The 18,298-nt window shown below is 36.1% G+C and overlaps 6 protein-coding genes, 1 non-coding gene and 1 pseudogene across 10 annotated transcripts; 4 read left to right on the top strand and 4 right to left on the bottom strand.

Moving 5' to 3' along the window:
- Positions 1–3: 3 nt before the first annotated feature.
- T04A8.7 (1,4-alpha-glucan branching enzyme) lies at positions 4–2,661 on the bottom strand. Of its 2 annotated transcripts, none has more exons than NM_181902.3 (6): positions 2,328–2,661; positions 1,583–2,264; positions 1,420–1,535; positions 882–1,364; positions 476–818; positions 4–427 (listed from the first exon to the last, which is right to left on the bottom strand). In NM_181902.3, the coding sequence occupies exons 1-6, from the start codon at positions 2,353–2,355 to the stop codon at positions 259–261; spliced, it is 1,821 nt and encodes a 606-aa protein (NP_871631.1). In that variant the 5' UTR covers positions 2,356–2,661; the 3' UTR covers positions 4–258. The 2 variants fall into 2 exon arrangements, with proteins under 2 accessions (NP_871631.1, NP_497961.1); NM_065560.7 differs by having other exon boundaries at positions 8–427; positions 2,395–2,657.
- An 86-nt stretch (positions 2,662–2,747) lies between these two features.
- Positions 2,748–4,023, bottom strand: T04A8.8 (Rad60/SUMO-like domain-containing protein). The gene is made up of 3 exons (NM_065559.8): positions 3,752–4,023; positions 3,536–3,705; positions 2,748–3,489 (listed from the first exon to the last, which is right to left on the bottom strand). The coding sequence occupies exons 1-3, from the start codon at positions 4,011–4,013 to the stop codon at positions 2,935–2,937; spliced, it is 987 nt and encodes a 328-aa protein (NP_497960.1). The 5' UTR covers positions 4,014–4,023; the 3' UTR covers positions 2,748–2,934.
- Positions 4,024–4,719: 696 nt separating this feature from the next.
- nifk-1 (RRM domain-containing protein) lies at positions 4,720–5,920 on the top strand. Its single transcript, NM_065558.8, has 4 exons — positions 4,720–4,932; positions 4,978–5,091; positions 5,140–5,655; positions 5,700–5,920. Exons 1-4 carry the CDS (start codon positions 4,729–4,731, stop codon positions 5,787–5,789), a joined length of 924 nt encoding a protein of 307 aa, NP_497959.1. The 5' UTR covers positions 4,720–4,728; the 3' UTR covers positions 5,790–5,920.
- ppat-1 (Amidophosphoribosyltransferase) lies at positions 5,847–8,738 on the bottom strand. Its single transcript, NM_065557.8, has 7 exons — positions 8,585–8,738; positions 7,555–7,960; positions 7,248–7,508; positions 6,703–7,012; positions 6,539–6,654; positions 6,079–6,243; positions 5,847–6,034 (listed from the first exon to the last, which is right to left on the bottom strand). The coding sequence occupies exons 1-7, from the start codon at positions 8,671–8,673 to the stop codon at positions 5,939–5,941; spliced, it is 1,443 nt and encodes a 480-aa protein (NP_497958.1). The 5' UTR covers positions 8,674–8,738; the 3' UTR covers positions 5,847–5,938.
- T04A8.17 lies at positions 8,247–8,384 on the top strand. The gene has a single exon (NR_003435.1). It is a non-coding gene; the product is annotated as a small nucleolar RNA T04A8.17 (small nucleolar RNA).
- Positions 8,739–9,561: 823 nt separating the features above from the next.
- On the top strand, positions 9,562–11,957 carry tag-243 (Costars domain-containing protein). Of its 2 annotated transcripts, NM_001347263.4 has the most exons (6): positions 9,562–9,837; positions 10,818–10,900; positions 10,953–11,049; positions 11,179–11,310; positions 11,357–11,622; positions 11,719–11,920. In NM_001347263.4, exons 1-6 carry the CDS (start codon positions 9,808–9,810, stop codon positions 11,831–11,833), a joined length of 723 nt encoding a protein of 240 aa, NP_001334211.1. In that variant the 5' UTR covers positions 9,562–9,807; the 3' UTR covers positions 11,834–11,920. The 2 variants fall into 2 exon arrangements, with proteins under 2 accessions (NP_001334211.1, NP_001379060.1); NM_001393324.2 differs by lacking the exon at positions 9,562–9,837 and having other exon boundaries at positions 10,821–10,900; positions 11,719–11,957.
- Positions 11,958–12,484: 527 nt separating this feature from the next.
- clec-155 lies at positions 12,485–15,244 on the top strand (annotated as a pseudogene). Its single transcript has 5 exons — positions 12,485–12,619; positions 13,466–13,519; positions 13,573–13,831; positions 13,878–14,638; positions 14,841–15,244. Coding segments are annotated over exons 1-5 (1,613 nt in total).
- A 1,211-nt stretch (positions 15,245–16,455) lies between these two features.
- srg-11 (Serpentine receptor class gamma-11) lies at positions 16,456–18,005 on the bottom strand (the record flags this gene model as incomplete). The annotated part of the gene is made up of 5 exons (NM_065554.2): positions 16,456–16,606; positions 16,656–16,741; positions 16,849–17,031; positions 17,199–17,659; positions 17,879–18,005. 5 exons carry the CDS (start codon positions 18,003–18,005, stop codon positions 16,456–16,458), a joined length of 1,008 nt encoding a protein of 335 aa, NP_497955.2.
- Positions 18,006–18,298: the final 293 nt, after the last annotated feature.

Raw genomic sequence — 18,298 nt, 5'->3', positions numbered from 1 at the left:
CTATTTCTATTATCTAAATCTTCATCTATACGGGGTTTCAACATTAACAACTCTGCATGCAATATATAATTAAAAAATTCAAACTACACAAAATGGCAATGATAGAGGTAGGTAATATATAAAAATGCTTTAAAGAATGGCACCAGAAAGTGGAAATAAATCTAACCGGGGGAGTAATCTCGTATGGTACGTTGTATGGCAAGTGTTAGATACTTGGGCAAAAAATAATTGAGCAAAATGTTGGTACATGAATAATTTCTAATCATCCTCCTTCTCGAGTACGATGGCGGTGCGGCATGTGATGTAAACTTGAAGACGATGACGTCTACCAGCGTATCCATCATCAGTGGTGTGGAATTTGATGGAGTTGTCGATACGGTTGTGGCCTCCAAACTTTGACTCATCAGAATTAAGAGCGATTCGGTATCTGAAAAAGATTTTTGAAATAAAAAATAATGATAAAGTGATAAATTACCTTCCAGGAGTATTAACTCCAATCGAGTAGTCAGCAAAACTTTTAGTTGGATGCAAGTTGATCACAAATACCAAGCCACCTCTCTCAAAGACAATAGTTTTGTCTCCGTCGTGCTTCCATGATGTGTAAGCGTATCCCTTGTGAAGGAATCCAGTACGCTCCTCTAGCAGCATCATTTCACGATCCCAATTGTTCAGGAATTTGTAACGAAGATATTCGGCATCGACAAGATTGAACTGACGACGAGCATAATGGAATGATTCTCCGTTTCCGACGCGTGGGAAATCGAGCCATTCAGGATGTCCGAATTCGTTACCAATGAAATTGAGCCATGCTTCTCCGCCTAAAAAAATATTTTCAGCAAAATTTTGCAAGCAGAAACGAAAATTTGAAGTAAACTACTAACCTAATCCAATAGTAATAAGACGGATCAACTTGTGAAGGGACAATCCTCTGTCGATAATTGGAGTAAGAGGTGAGTCTGTAGACATGAAGTCGTACATTTCCTTATCCATCAACCAAAATGCAATTGTCTTGTCTCCTACGAGAGCTTGGTCGTGTGATTCAGCATATGCAACATGTTTCTCAGCATAGCGCCTATTTTCCAAGTTGAACACAATATCATCAATTTTCCAATCTTCATCAGATGTGTGCTTCAAAATCTTGATCCACATGTCGGGGAGAGCCATCGCCAAACGGTAATCGAATCCCTGACCTCCTTCTTCAACAGGGCGACATATTCCTGGCATTCCAGAAACTTCTTCAGCAATTGTGATCATGAATGGATACTTTTTGTGAAGGAAGTCATTAGCAAGCATCAAATAAACGAGCGAGTCCGTATCAGCATTAAGACCAAAGTACATGGGATATCCCCCACAGAAGTCATCATCTGAAATTATAATTAATTAGTGTCAGAATTTAGTTTTTTTTTGGAGGAAACTCACTCATTCCATGGGAATGATAAATCATTGAGGAAACACCATCGAATCGGAATCCATCAAACCCATACTCCTCAACCCACCAACGAACATTGGAGAGCAAGAAACGAAGAGTTTCAGTTCTGAATTAATACATTATAAATATATTGAAGAAAACAATCGAACTAACTGAGTATAATCGAAAAGTCTGGAATCCCAGAGATTATGATATCCACGTGCATTATCATGGAAATATCCGCCATTTGATCCATCCCACTGATTGAGACCATCCTCCACATTTTTGGAAGCATGGGAATGAACAACATCAAGAAGCATGAAGATTCCTAACGAATGAGCCTTATCAACCAAATATTTCAAATCTTCTGGTGTTCCACAGCGACTGGAAACAGCGAAAAAGTTCGAAACCTGATATCCAAATGATGCATAATAAACGTGCTCCATCACTGCCATCAACTGAATTGCATTGTATCCTTGCTTTTGTATTCTCGGCAAGACATCGTCAGCGAATTCACGATATGTGTTAATTTTTCCCTCTGAGCTACTGATTCCAACGTGAGCCTCGTAGATTCTAAGGGACGCCGGACGAGCTGGGCGAGCTTCTTTCAGTTGATACTTCTCAGGTGGATTCCAAAAGTTTTGATGGTAGATGACCGTTTCTTTTGGATTTGGGCATGTCACAAAAGTTGCCCATGGGCTCAATTTGAAGTGAGTTGCTCCATGCCGAGAAACTGCGATTTTAATCACCGAGTTATGAGGAATGGGACAGGATCCGTCTTCTTTTGCAGGAACAGTAATACTCCATTTGCCATGCTCCTCCTTTTTGTACACATTGGCATTCTGATCCCAATTATCTGAAAATGATTCGAATTAATTTAATTATGAGAAACATTAATATCTAGGATCTATTGTTAAACCTTTAATGTTAAGAAGAATCGAATTCATAACAATTGAGACATTATCAAATTCAGTAGAACAGCTTACTGAAATCTCCAATCAATGCCAATTTTTCGGCTGCTGGAGCCCATTCAAGGCCTTTCACTGAATTGTCTGGTTGCACATTCAGACCGAATTGTTTGTACGAGCTTGTAAATTCTTCCATGCCACCACATTCTTCGATACGGCGTTGATAATCAAGAAAGACACCGTATCTTCTCGAAATCTCATCTTGGAAATCGTGCAAATATGGATCGATTTTCAGCAATTCATCTATTTTTGGTGGGCGTGTGTTGACCATGGTTTCCAGCCTAAAAAGTTAAGATTAATCTAAAATTGGTTGTATTGAAACATATATGAAATGGTATTGCAACCACAAGGAAAGAAGAAAAAACAGCTGACACAGGAGATTCTGACATTCATTAGACAGTTAAACTTGACAAAGAAACACATTCATGGGTTTTTCATAAGTGAATAAAGCGATTTAAAATCAAAAACAAAAGAGATCTAACTCATAACAAAAAAAACACCGATGAGATTCAATAGATGTTAAGGTAGTCAAATTTACAGAAAAACAGTTTCTAGAATTCAGAAATAAACTTCGATGCAGTCGTCATCTTCTAAGTCAAGCTGTTCACAAGTGATATTCACATCTTTGATACGTTCATTATCGAATACGACCTTCATAGATTCAATTGATGGAATATTCTCCTCTTTATCTTCAACGAATGCATCAATCACTTTCTGAAGAATCTCTTGAATTGTTGTATCCTTAGCTGCTTCAACTTGCACCGGCTTTCTTCGACTTGCAAGCAACACCTTGATTGTGAAAGAGTCAGGCGAATTCTCAATTGTGAACACTTCCGCAGGTTCTCCTGCTTCCTTGCTTGCTTCAATGAGTGGATGTGGTAGTGTCATCGGACGCCAACCCAAGCTTTGTGGTGTCGTGTATGTGTCAATTGTCTTGCCATTGTGACTGAAAACTACACAAGATACAGGGCATCCCCATTTCGTCGCATAAATTCTTCTAATTTCAGAGAACGTCGATTCGAGAAAGATGTCATGACGAGATTTCATATCATTTCCGTGACTTTCACAATCCAGAATAACCACTGTGACGGGAAAGTTTTCAGCAGCAATGCTCTAAAAAATAAGCAAAATTTAAGAAAAAAACAATTTTTCCTCTCACTGATTCATCCGCGTCTGAGTCGTCTTTCACATCTTCAACCTCCGGTTGTGCTCCTGATTTTGCAGCTTCGTCCCAACCTTCACAGATTTTCAACAGTCCACTAATAACATTGTTTTTCTCGACTGGTGCGTGAATAACGGTCTCTCGCTTGTAAATAGATCGACGATAAGCTAAAATATTTGTATGAGCTGTATAAAAAAGTATGATAACACTAACCTTCTTCTACATCATCAATTTCGTGTCTGACTTTTTGGGAGTATGTTTCTTTCTCTACTTCAACGCATTCATCATCATCCGAGTCGTCCGGAAAGAGTTGGGTTTCCCGCGTCTTTTTTCTCATTGGCGATGGACCGCTGGTATCGAAATCGTCGTCTGAGTCGTCGCTCTCACAAACTCGTACCGGTTGTCGCTTCTTTTGGAGAGCAGCTCTTCGATTTCCCAAATAATCGCTGTAGGCATTGTCGTCCGAATCACTCATTCCTAAAAATAAACTAAATTGGAAACGATTATTTATGCTAACATAGATCAAAACGATATCACGATTGAATCTGGAAATATTGAAAGGGAATCATTAATCACTACACAAAAATGAATGCATCTAAAAAACAGCAAAAAGGAGAATGACTTTTTCGGGAAAGACGTTAATGTTGTTTTGAAATGTAATTATTTAAGAAAGAACGCATCGAAACTCAATGATCGACGAGTCGAACAGAGAGGATAAATATAAACACTTTAAAAAACATTGAACAATTTTACGTCTCGGTACATAACTACCTCTGATATTAGGCAGTGAATAAAAGCGAAAAGTTAAGTAGGAACTGATTGGAGTTTTGAAAATAGAAAGTATGTATTTATTGTCTAAACCGTTTAGAATAATAATTGACCTTCGTGATAAGAATAAGAGATCAAAAATCGGTTGATTGGATGAAAAAGTTTAGAAATGCGACGAAACAACAAAAATGTTTGTGTGCGTGCGCTTCAGCACGAAACATGCGCCTTGCACGGAAACTGCGTCAACGAAGAAACGCGCCAGTAACACTGCTTTTGTCCCTCACAAAATTTTAAAGCTAATTTTTCTACCTTATTTCCTGATTTTTCATGTTTGAACAGCTGAAAACTCTTATAATTTGCAAAATATTGTTTTGAAAATTTTTATTGCACGAAATATACACATTTTTCAGATCTCAGACACAATGGTTGCCCAGAATCCAACTTCGATCAGTTCTGGAGGACGCAAGCAACCTCAGAAGCAAGACAAAGTCCAAAAAAAGCAGCTGAAGAAAATTTATGTTGTCAAGATTAAGCGTATTCCGTTTGGATTCTTCGAGAAGGAGTTGCTCGGGTATTTCCGTCAGTTCGGAAATGTGTTGAGAATTCGTGTGGCCAGAAACAGACGCGTAGGTTCAGCAACCTGTTAATATAGTATTAAATCATTATTTTAGACTGGTAATCATAAGGGATGGGCGTACGTTGGATTCGACAACAAGGCTGTTGCTGAAATCGCTGCCGAATCAATGAACGGTTACTTGATGTTCGAGCAACGTCTCGGGTGCACGGTAGGTCAACTTCTACCATTATATCCTTGAAAAACTTATTAAATTTAGGTGATGAAACCAGAACTTATCCCGAAGGCAATGCGCCATGGCCCACTGCTTGTGATGCGTCCATCTTACTTGGGCATCGCTAAAAAAGATACAATTGCCAGAAACAATACCACCGGAAAAAATGACGTCATCAATGCCAAGAAACGCGTGCAAAATCTCAACAAAACTTTGAAGAAGCTGCAGAATATGGGGATCAACTATGATTTCTCTGTGTCTGGAACACCAAGAACGCCACTTAAGAAGGTCATTGACAATGAGGTTCAATTTATCAGTGATGTCACCCCGAAAAGCACGACTCCGAAAATTGTGAAAGCTGCAACTCCAAAAGCAGCTACTCCAAAGGCCGTGACTCCAAAACAAGCAACTCCGAAAGTTTCCACTCCAGTCACCAAAAAGGTTGTCATCAAGACTCCTAAAACTGAAAAGCCGGAACCCAAACAGTTCACTCCAAAAACTCGCGCAGGAAAGAAGGCAGCTGCTGCTGCTACTCCACAGGCTAAATCTACGCTATCCAACGTACGAAAAACTTTAAATAAAATTTGGTTATATTAATTTTCCAGACAATCCTCAAATCCGTCGCTGCAAGTGCCCGTCCAGCTGCTGTCGAAAAGAAAACATTGAGATCTCGTGGAAAGAAGAAGAGCTTGTAAGCGTCCTGATTTCTGTTGTTAATCATTTTATTTTTTTTCCGCAAACTGTTGTTGTTCTTATTTTTATACACATTCATTGTTGATTTTTAATTGAATTGATTTTGTTTTTCATGAATACAAATAATCTATTCAAACTTTTCAAACACTAATTATAAATCGATAGCAACTGGATATTTTCCAGTGAGACATGCGGTGCAATGTCCTGGAGAGAAGTTGGCAGCTCGTTCGATTCCTTTTTGAACAGACTGAAAAAAAATTAAATTGAGGAGAAAGTGAGGTTCAAACTCACCGAAACTAAACCGTCAACCGAAAGATACCGTACTGAATCGGCTCCAACAAATTGGCAGATTTCTGGAATTGTTTTTTCGGCAGCAATCAATTCCTTTGTGGTTGGAATGTTGATTCCCATAAAACATGGGAATTTTACAGGCGGGGAAGCAATTCGTAGATGAACCTTTAAATTTAGAGGTATTATTTGAATAATGCGGTCTTGACACGATCGAAATTTCTAAGATACCGTACTCTACCGTATACTCCAGTTTCTCGTTTTTATGTATTCCGCTATTGTTTTCTTAATATTTGCTGAACATCTAGATGCACAGTTTTACAACAAATATATGTATTGGAAAAATCTGCAAAAACGGAGAATTACTCGCGTTATACGGTAGCTGAAAATTTTTGCTCGTGTCAAGACCTTTTTCACGGTTTATAAGGTGAAAAATCATTATTTTTAACAACAAGGGTAATACCTCTTTTGCTCCAGCATCTCTTAACATTTTTACCAAAGTTCTCATCGTATTTCCACGTACAATTGAATCATCTACTAACACAATCCTTTGTCCATGAATCTTTTTCTTCAATACTCCTGAAATAGAATTCATGAAGTCTTTCTAAATAGTTTTCTTTATTTTACCAAATTTCATTTTAATCGCATTTTGTCTCATCTCATCATTTGGTTCTATAAATGATCTTCCAACATATGAATTTCTGTGTAAAACAGGTTCATATGTGATTCCAGACTGAGAAGCGTATCCAATTGCTGCACTCAGCGAAGAATCTGGAACATTTCCAACAATATCTGCTTCTAGATCATCTTCAAGAGCCATCGTTTTTCCACATTCTTCACGAACAGTTTGTACTTGTTGTCCTTCAATTTCTGAATCATTTCGTGCAAAATAGACATATTCGAATATGCACATAGCCAGAGGAGTATTCGGTTTCATCTGAAATGACTCATATAATTCCAGGTTTCTGATTTTTCAGCATAGCCCATCTGTCTCGATTGTAATTTTGGAAAATACCAAAAATAACCAGAAAGTCTAAAAACTACATGTATTTGCAAAACTTTAAAAACACTTTTTTAAATTTTAATGTCTAACAAAATACATACATGAGAAAATGAGGTCAGAGAAGGCGGTAGGTAGGCGCGTAGGCAGGCCAAGATATATGTAAGTTTACCTGCCACACCGACTTGATTCCTCCTGTCGATAATTCCACAATTTCTCCTGGTCTCACTTCGAAATCTAATTTAGCATTTGCAGGAAATGCACAAGATTCAGAAGATGCAATGAATGCTTCTGGATTTCCATTTTTAGAATATACAGTACCAACACAAAGTGGACGATTTCCAAATGGATCACGAATTGCGTATAGTCTATCAAATGTCATTACTAGTAGAGAATATGACATGTTTAGTGCAGACATTGTTACTGCGAGCTCCTGAAGTTTTTTGGTTTAAGAATTTTCATGTTTTTCAAAAACTCACTCTTGTAATATCACCCATCTCTTGTCCATACTTGCATTTTACATTCAGAGCAATCGCTTTTGCAATCATTTGAGCAATAAGCTCTGAGTCAGTGTCAGTTGATAAACCAACACCTTCATGAAGTACTTCCTTTCTTTTTTGTTTCGCATCAACCAATTCTCCATTATGAGCAATTGCTACAGTACCCATTGCAGTATATACCACAAATGGTTGTACACAATTGATTCCAGACTTCTTCTTTCCTGCAGTTGAATACCTATTATGACCAATTATTATCGATTGCCCATTCATTCTTGAGATATTATCTTCAGTAATCACATCTCGGACAAGTCCATGACCTTTGATAATTTCCACGTGGTCTCGAGTGATTCCATCTGAACCAACGAGTCCTGTTGATTCAGTTCCTCTGCAAAATATACATGATAAGAATTGCAAATTTGCAACTAATTTGTTTTAGTATTTTATTTTTCTATCACGCACGGAAAACAATTTAGAAACTAGACAATATTTGCAAGAAATGCTAGACTTATTCATTTAGCTATTTCGATTTTTTGCAAACTCAAAATCACTGCACAATCTACTTGTTTGCAACAATGTCAACCACTGCAACGCTACAAGCACTTTATTGGTCGTGTGTCCGAGTGGTTAGCGCTGTTTGCTGTGACCCACGAGACGCCAGTTCAATCTCTACATACGCGTCATTTTCATCCAATTGGCAACGTGATTCTAATGTTGGCGATTCAGCGTATTTCTGACGCAAAATTGATAACTTCTCCATTGACGTCTAGTCAGACTAAACTGGCTCGGATACAATTAGGGAGTTTACACTTTTGCCTTCTTGTGGAACGATGGCTTAAGTTAAGCAGAAGCGGAATGAACGGGAAGAGAAAACGAGAGCTTTTTGAAAAATTAGATATTTAGGAATGAGGAGCTGAACAGTTAAAAATTCAAACTGAAACCAATGTAGGAGATGTATGAAATCAAACTTTTTGAGACAGAGCTTATTAAAAATTTAAACTTAAAACCCCACCTGTGTTGAAGAGCAGCCAATCCATTTGCAGCAAGAACATTCAAATGCTCATAATTTCCAGCGGCAACAATCCCAAATATACCACACATTGTTCGGTGTGATCGTCGTCAGAAATCAATTGCCTAATGTGCATGTTATTATCTTTTTCGATGCTCTGAATGTTTGATACGCCAATCATAAAACCTTTACACCCTCCACCTGCTATGTTTTTAAAGTTATTGCCTATTTTTCATGGAAAAGTTCACTTCTGTCGATAGAGCCAGGTTTTTGAACTTTTTCCGCTGATAAGAACAAGTGAATGTCTAATTGAAGTTTGATTTTAAAAGGAGTTTTTAGGTTTAATTGAAAATAAACACGTTGCTCGGGAATACGATAACTATAAGATGTGAATGAAATAAAACTTAACCTGGCGCGAGAGCTAAAATCTTCGGCTTTCAGAATCTGTAATTTACTTTCGCAGCAGATGCATGGAAATCTGGAGAGTTTAATTTTAAAATGTAATACTGAATCTAATGAAATTCCTGTTTGAAAAAGGTTTGTGAGTATGTTATCAAACTTTTGCAACTTTCTGACAACATTTTTCTGTAAAATTTTTTTTTTTCTGCCAACTTCAATTTATTTGAGCAGATTTTTTTAGAGTGTCATGTTGTGTCTAGAAAGTAGATATTGTTGTCACTTGGACTCCGTAGAGCCCGTCCGTCCCAACTTTGCGGATGTATGTGCTTGGTCAGGTTCACCCACGTCAACAGTTATCAACTGTCAATATGGACTTCGAAAATATTCTTTACATACTTTCCTGTTAATATCTGAATTGGTAAAATGGTTTTCGTTCTTTGAAATTCCAACACAATTCAAAAATCAAAATATCCCTCTGTTTGTTATTGAACATTGACCACCCAGTTGTATTTACAAGTTGACATTAGGTTTTTGAATTTCAAAAAATTTCCGAACAACTTCGCTTTTCTCCATTTTACTTGAGCTCCCTGTCAAAAATAGCCTTTCTGTATGTGTGTGCATTGTTTTATATTTGAACAGCGAAATTGCACGTGAGACGAAGAGACGCAGACAGCAAAGATTGTCGCGAAAATGAGCGCCCACTTACTTTTTGGCTAAACTTATCAAAATTGCTCAAAAAATAAGGAGACAGTCAAGGATATATCTTTTGAAAGTTAAGCACACATATCTGAAATTTGTTTTACTGAAAAAAGAAGTTGCTCAAGAAAATGCCAAGTCAATCAGTGGAAGAACAAAATGTAAGTTTAATCCATTTTTATATTCGTTTAGATTTTTGTAAATTAGAAAATATTAAAGGTACATAGGTGAACTTGAAAATTATTTTTGAAGAAAGTTTTGAACGTTTATAAAAGTGACTCACAAAACTATTAAGTAGTTTTGAGTATTTGCTCAATTTTGTGGTGACTTATATGTCACATATTTAATCAAGATTCAACCACTCATATTAATGGGAAAAGTATTCTAGTTTAGAAGTAGTTTTTAAATTTTTTTTTAAATTCTATGCTTCCTTGCCGCAAAAATCTTTGCTATGGGTTTCATCAATAGTGGTTTCTTAAATTTTTCCGACGCTTGATTTCCCATTTGTTAGGTCTATACATTTTTCTTGAATTTTATTATAATTTCTCTAGCTCTGCTTTAAAAAAAAAGTAGTCCAAATCAGGCGGACAAGTTCACCCGACAGCCTTCCTCGCTGTTTTCAACCCGATATCTGCCTACTGGCCTACTGGTGTGCACATAGTTTCAGACTAGATGCGCGTAATAAATTTTTTAAGAACAAGTTCATTGAAATACAAACGTGCCTAACAAAGTCTGGGAGTCGTTCCAAAACTCATAAAAACTCATAGGTCGTATAAAATTCATTCATTTTTTTTTAGAAAATTTCCATTTGCCAAATTAATTTTTAAAAATATTTATGTGATTATATAAGCTCATTTTAAATTAACAAATAACCAAAAATATATGAAACGTTCAAGTGGACACTTGATAAATTGAAAGCCTGATAAACAAGTATCAACCTTCCAGAACAAATTATTTCTAGTCAGCTGGTCTCGTTGTGATTTTTTTTAGAAAAAAAGAAAAGAAAAATCATCTTTAGCTGCTCGTATCTCTTTTTGTTTTTCATCATGAAAGTCTGTTGGAAGAGTTTGTGTTGTAAAGTGTGACACTTTTATCTTTTCTCTCTCTCTCTTTTCCATTAATCTATTCCAATCACTTTCAGCTCAAAATGCCAATTGGATCAGCAAGTGATACTATTCGAAAATTTAATGCAGTTGCACAAGCAAATGAGGAGGTTCTGAAAAAGTAATCAATAATTTTTTTGCTTGTGAGAAAATTACAATTTTGAAATTTTCAGAAATCCATACTCCGACACGTACAAAATTCAGGCATTTGACACAAAAAACTATGGAAGACCACCGCCAGGAAGTAAGACAGAGGCAAGAGGAATCAAGGTATGTAAGTTAGTTTTTGAAAAAAAAAGAGCAGGAAAGTTGTGCCTATGTTATAGGCACGCTTTGTGCCTGCACAAGTAAAGCTTGCACAATTCCACAAATCAAAGTCTAAATTAACTGAATTTTCAGGCTGGTGTTCATGTGTGCCGTGAGATTCTATTCCTCTGCGAAACAATAGACTCGAATGCAGATGGAGAAGAGCCGCACAAATATGTGAAATTCGGAAAACTTTTCAATATTTATTCCTTTTATTCAGATAAGGTTAGTGATCTTAGCTTTCTATTTTACGTCAATCCTATATTTTTAGCTTGTTGGAATGCTGATTCGTGCTCGGAAATATGGTCTTGTACACTTTGAAGGAGAAATGTTATATCAAAGACAAGATGACGAGAAGATAATCACAATGTTGATGAGTCTTCAAGAAATTCGAGAAAGTTTGACAGCTTCTGGAGATCCTGCAAATTGCATTCAAATTCGTCGCAATTCAGAACCTGTTGCATTTGTGCCTCCAGTATCTAAAGAAGCTCCTAGACCTCGACCGATAAGAAGTGATTCAGTTACATCTTCAAAAGCGTGAGTGTCACTTTCTCTACCCCAATGAAACTACCACAGTTTTCAATTCAAGATTTTTGAGAGAAAAAAAATAAAATCGCCATTCCAATTTTTCAGAAAATTCGAAGCCCCGCCACCACCAAACACAGATTCTCTTCCCGTTCAGGGTAGACCCAAGAAGCCATGGACACCAAAAGACACATCAAAAGCCCCTGTATTTTGCAGTTATTAAACACTTTTTTCCGAACATATTGCCCACGTGTTTTGTTATTTCCCTGTTCTTGTCACAAATTGAATGATATAAATTGAGCTTGTTGAATTTATTGTTGAAGAAACATAAAAGTTTGCCCTGCCTAGGATAGGTCGCCTTGAAGGCACCAACGTGGAAATTTTAATCTACAGGTTGACATGCTTCCAGTTCACTCAAAAGACCCAATTTTCAGACATATGTTTGACCGTATTTTTTAGTTGTTATAGGGAATTATAGGGATATTTATTAAATTTTCATAACTTTAAAAATTCAAATCTCACTCAAATTTAACTTTTTTCAAAATGTTTTTTCGGGGACTTGTTTGCAATTTTAGCTGTTTTTAACTATATAACTAAATTTTTTTTTCAAGTGCCAGAAGCTCCCAGTTCAATCAAAAGAATAACATTTTTATTTATTTTTCCAATCATTTATTTTGTATATTTATTTAGTTTTCATAACATTAAAATTCACGTGAACTCATTTAGCCTCAAAGGCAAATGAAGGAAAAATTAATATAAATACGGAATATCTGACACAACAAACTCAGTACCAACATTAAATAGGTATAAGGTGAGTTCTACAATTTCTCTCGAGTTAATCAAAAACTCATTTCAGATTCATCTCATTCGCAGAATGCGTTTGAAAATTTTCATGGGTTTATGCCTTTTGTGCTACACAAATGCTCAAGTGGACAGAGATTGGAGTTTCCAGCAAATGTGCGAATTTTGGGGTGGAGAGCAAACTTATCGTGCCAGAAATGGATACAAGGTACAGATATATGATTTATCTACTGATATAATGGATCTCTTCAACTGATCATATCTCTTCAAGCCTCCTCAGTTGTACTATTTCCAATGCATTTGCAAATGCATGATGATTTTGGAATCCGCTATCACTTGTTGAATATCGTATTTCTTCTATTAATATGGCTGCAATACTATTTTTCGATGGTCTTCCCGCTTGCAATACTAATAGGGAGTGCAAGACTATTAGGGAGTGCAATACTAAATTTCAGAACATTTTTCTGACTTTGAGCTTACTATTTTTTTCTGAAAAAACTCGAACCTTATGTGAAAATTCAGAAAATTTGATTGTAATTGCCACAAAAAGGTACAAAAATTCAATTTCATAGAAATTTTACCAAAAATTGTTGCAAAGTAGGCAAAAAATGTTGTTAAAATCTCAAAATTAGTGATGTGGGTTTTTACCAAAAAAAGTTGACGCAAGACTATTAGGGAGTGCAACACTAATAGGGAGTGCAATACTAATTTTCGAAGGGTGTTCAAGGTGCAATACTAATAGGGAGTGCAAGTCTAATAGGGAGGCCATACTAATAGAAGAAATACGGTATTTATTTTTGGAGTAGAAACTTTTGAACAACGCAACATGTTCATCGATGTAACAATTGTCAGAACCATGTTGGAAAGTCATGATATTTTCAAAATGAGGCGGAATTCCACGTAGATCCACATAAGTTAATGAATGGAAATGGGTGTCACACGAGACTCGTTTCAATTTACTGGATAATCGCATTTTGAGAATATTGAGAAAATTGTTTCTCTAGTAGATTTTAAAGTATACAACTGACAAGCTTTTTAAATTTCCCATTTTCAGTCGATGGAAGGTGACAAATGCACGTTCAAGTTTTCTTAGGCATCGAACAATGAGGTTTTTGTCGAAAATATTCGTTCATATGCCACAATTATTTATTATTATTATAGGAATCCGCTCAGCAGTACTGTGAAGACAATGTTCCTTATCATATCAATAATGCAGAAGCATCGGAATATAAAACAACCTGTGAAGCAGAAGCAACATTAATTTGTAAAAGTGGATGGGTTCAGATGTTTGGAAGATGTTACAAGATCACTAAGACGATGATGACACGTGATAAAGCTGAAGAACATTGCAAGAATCAACAGGATCATACATCGACAATTGCATTCATGCATAGAGAAGCATTGCCTTTTAGATGGAATGGTTGGTTTTCAACTATCCAAAGCAAAGCTTATTATGTCAATTTCAGATTACTTCACTCGTGTTTCTCGTATCTGGATGGATGCAAGTAAAGTTATCACGAATGATTTGATCTACGACGTCGAAGGTGGTAATGTACTTCTGGCATTGGATGGATACAAATACAATCTTCCAAATGTTGCAATTGCTCGTGTTCCTAAGGATGAAACTGCAATGGTTCTATGCGAGTACACTCCACCAAAGACAAAATCAGAGAGCAACTACTTGCTCAGAAGATATGGGGAAATCTATTATCCACCTCTTGTCACATCAGAATCTGTGTACATGAGAACAACGAGCAGTCGAATCAGAAATGCGGAAGATCCGTTGGCAGATCACAACTACTGTACTGAACTCATGAAGCCTGTTTTTCGTGGTGGAGAGGCTCAATCAGCTCTTCCCACTCAGGAATTCGTCAAGAAACTAACTGGAACAAGTGCGGCCGAGATAATAAGAACATCATCAGTTTCAATGAATGCTAATAAAAAAGAACGAATGATTCTTGCATGCGTGGATCATACCGACCCTCATCATCTTATGAATTTGAAAGGAGTGCCCCTCTGTACTGTGAAAATATTGTGGAGTATTTCACTTACTCAAAGTGCCCAGATGGATTCCGCGAGTACAAAAGAGTGAAAACAGGACAATTGTGGTGTCACAAGTACGTTCATGATATGAGTATGAACAACGACGACGCCGAGAAGAAGTGTAACGACATGGGAGCCCATCTTTCTTCCTTCACGACATATGAAGAATTGAAATTGCTAGATGGTATGCTTTCGAGTTTTCTCAATATAAAAATAGATCGAATTAGACTATTTGTAAATCGTTCTTACTAGGGAACCATCAGAAGGTACTATATTGAAGTTTTTGTACTGAGAGGTGTTTCTTGGTACTTTCTTTCTAAATAGAATATAATAGAGAGAAACCTCCAAGAGATAGATCACATGGAACTACTTTTCTTTTATTTCAGAAATGATCCTTGAAGTATACCCCAACGATAATAACATAGCTGTGTGGTTGGGAGCTAAACGGAGAGAAGAATGTGGCGACCTGTCAAAAAATTTCACAGGAGGATATTCCAAAGATATACATGATCCTTGTGCTCGTAGTCGTGTATTCGAATGGCAAAATGGAGTTGCTCAAAATCCACCCATTTTTGTTGGTGACGGCTTTGACTACTGGGCGGAGAAATACGAACCTAATCATAGTACAGATTCTGAAAGATGCTTGGTTCAGATGAGCGGATCCATGTCTGTGTGGTATGGAGATAATAAGCCCCGAAACATGCAAATCAACGATATTTACTGTAATTATGAGTTCAAGTTCCTTTGTGGAAAGGAAGCTACAACATTTGCTGTGAAGAAAAACCTGTAATTGAATTTAAAGAAACTGATCTTGAATAAATGAGAGTTTTAAGTTTAATGTTTTGAAATGTACATTCAAAAAGTTTAGAATATTGTTATACCGAGTTTTTTGGAACTCTGGCGAATTGATAGACATTTCTTTATTTGAATATTTACGCTCCCAGAAGAAGTCATACCAAAAACTTTCATCAAGCGCATTTACAAGGTCGGCCAATAATCAATTCATTTTTTGGTTGTTGTTCAAACACGTGTATTTCAAAAACTATGATTGTTAGCCAAATATTTACTACTAACGAAATGTTGGCGAAGACTTTTTTAGTGTAAAAAGTATTTATCTTTATTTAGCTGACATCCGACGGATTTGAATTTCTAAATGACCCACAACTTTGAAAATGTGTCTTTTCAATATTATTTGCTGCTCAATGTGGCTACTATCAATCGGATGAAACGGAGTCCATGAAATCCCTGGCCAAATCGTTATGTAGTATGGGACAATTTCACTTATTTGCCTGGCCACGATGCTTAAGATTATTGGATGCCACGCGTTCAGAATGCTTTCAGAATTGGCATTCTAAAGTCAATATTAACCATCCCATTTGTGAATATTTTTGGACCAAAACAATGCATTAGATCAGAAATCCAAAATGTTTGTGGAGAGAATATGTGGAAAATCCATTACGAGGTAAGTTATATTTCTAGCATCGAGTCTATAAATGTAACTTTCAGGGCATAATACGTGCCGTTCCGGAAGTAAGACACTGCAAACCCGATTCAATTCTCTTTTAAGAAAATTCTTTTGATATTGTTATATGGAAATCTGGTCAATCTTATTTATATGTGCTGTATTTTTCCTATTCTCTCGCACTTTCATTGTTCATTTTTCGACAACTCATGAGCCAATACCCATATTTTCTGTGAATTCCAGCTGGCTCGTTTTATGAATGTTTTACATAGTTCTTTCTTCTCCAATTGTAAATTGCCAACTTCTCAAATCCAAGAGTGTCCAAATAAAAAACGTATATGTTAGTTTATTCATGAATAAAAGTTTTATAGCTTCAGAAAGTTAACATTGACAAAATCCTTTCTATGTTCAATCAACCTGATAACTCGTGCTAATAAAAAGACTGAGCCTCCTTTGATATTCACTTTCCCGTTGCACAGGTCTGAAAATTTACAGGATACACTAAAATATCATAGGGCTTTTGTCATTAAGTCAAACAATTAAAGCGTAATTACGATTAAATTGACCCACCCATTGGTAGATGTTACATTTGAAACTGGAACAACGCGAGCTGCACTTGACAGTTTTCGGCTTCCACGGAGAACATGATTACGTAGCTTTGAACTCACACAATGCATGATTATAGGAGATCTTGAATTCCGTGTTCAAATTTCAAATTGATCATTGATCAGTTACTCACCCAACATTTAAAATGTCGTATGAAAGGAGAGAGTATCCGAATATAGTGCTAGTTGTGAAAATGTCACTATAAAATGCGAAGAGAAACTGAAATTAATACTTCATTTCGAGAACTATGTTTACTTGAAATATAATGTCAAAATGAATTATAATCCCTACAAACTGTGTCTCTAATGATCAATTTTCTAGTTTACCTGAAATACAACAAGAATGATAAAGCTCATTGAAATGTACGCAGTTCCTAATGACAACGTTCTTTCTACATTTCGTAGCCTTTTGGGAAGCATAACAAGTGTATAGAAAATGACAGATGTGCAGACAATTGTGAAGAGTAGAGCAATTGTGATGAAAATTAGTTGGAAACGAGATTGACTTGCCTGAAATTAAAAATTTTTTTTTAAAGACGCTTTTTAGCTTTTCCCTTGATTGTCATAACTTTGGAAACGTCATCTAGTTGAGTAACCTTTTGGAAAAATTGTTCAATTAATGAAAATGCTTTAAGTTTGATCACCTAACAGGTTTCAAAGGTATTCATTAAATTCACCCATGCAACTTTTTTGATGTATTCCATATAAATCCCCCCAAAAGTTGGCTGCATATAAACTCTTGATATGATAAGATTCCAATCAATTGAAAATGGTATCACAAATACCAAAATGATCAAATATTTCAACGGTCTCATCCACATTTTACCATATCGAATTGGATAAATAACACACGACATTCGATTTACAACAAGTAGAATTTGAATTAGTGATTTACACGCTCTTGAATGATGTAGCACTATCATCATAATCTTGAAACCGATCAATGGTTCGTAGAACATTGGTGCAATGATAGGACATAATGGGGTAAAATAGACAAGTGTACGGCCAATTATATCCAAAAATATCATCGAGAAGCTTACAAAGCAGTCAGTTGAATATATCAAAAAGAAAGAGCTTGATGCGTAAATCTCAGAGTTTTTGAACAAAATTGTATAGAGTAGAAGAATATTCAAAATTCCTAGAAATTAATTATTTATCATTTAACGTAGGCACCTTTCTGGTTTAAAGGCAACCTATGCTAATACCGTGCCTACATACAAAATTGCCTCCATATAAAGTCGCGGAAAAAACAAAAAAAACCTAAAACAAACCACAACACACGCTAAAACGAATAGGCGTTAGGCAGGAAGATGTGCTGCCAATCAAAGCTTTTGGTTTTATTTATCATAGATCTAACCTCCTGGTATAAGATACGCAATTTGTAGAAACCACTTTGTTACTTCCACGATTGTATCATAATTTGAATTACACTCAAAAATAATTGTATCGAGATCATTTGAAATGTTCGGACGGAAAGAAGGCATGACAAATGTTAGACAGGAAAATCGAAATGAGTTTTTGTTTGAATTTGAGCAATTTTGGCCTGCTATCTAATTATATGGTGTTGAGGTTCTGATCAGCTTGAAAGAAGGATCTAAGATCAGCATTACGAGAAAGACAATTATTGAAGAAAAATGCTTGGTAATTCAGAAAACAGAAAAAAGTTTTAAAATTTTATTTTGTTTCTTTTTTCGTTAAAAATGCTCTTAATCGCAAATTCATAAGAGATAATTGAAAAAAACAATCAAGTATTGATAGGTGCAACCCGAGAGAAAGC

Source organism: Caenorhabditis elegans, chromosome III, assembly GCF_000002985.6.
Source record: "Caenorhabditis elegans chromosome III".
NCBI lineage: Eukaryota > Metazoa > Nematoda > Chromadorea > Rhabditida > Rhabditidae > Caenorhabditis > Caenorhabditis elegans.
The sequence above is the reverse complement of the archived record's forward strand: the minus strand, read 5'-3'. Positions and strand labels throughout refer to the sequence as shown.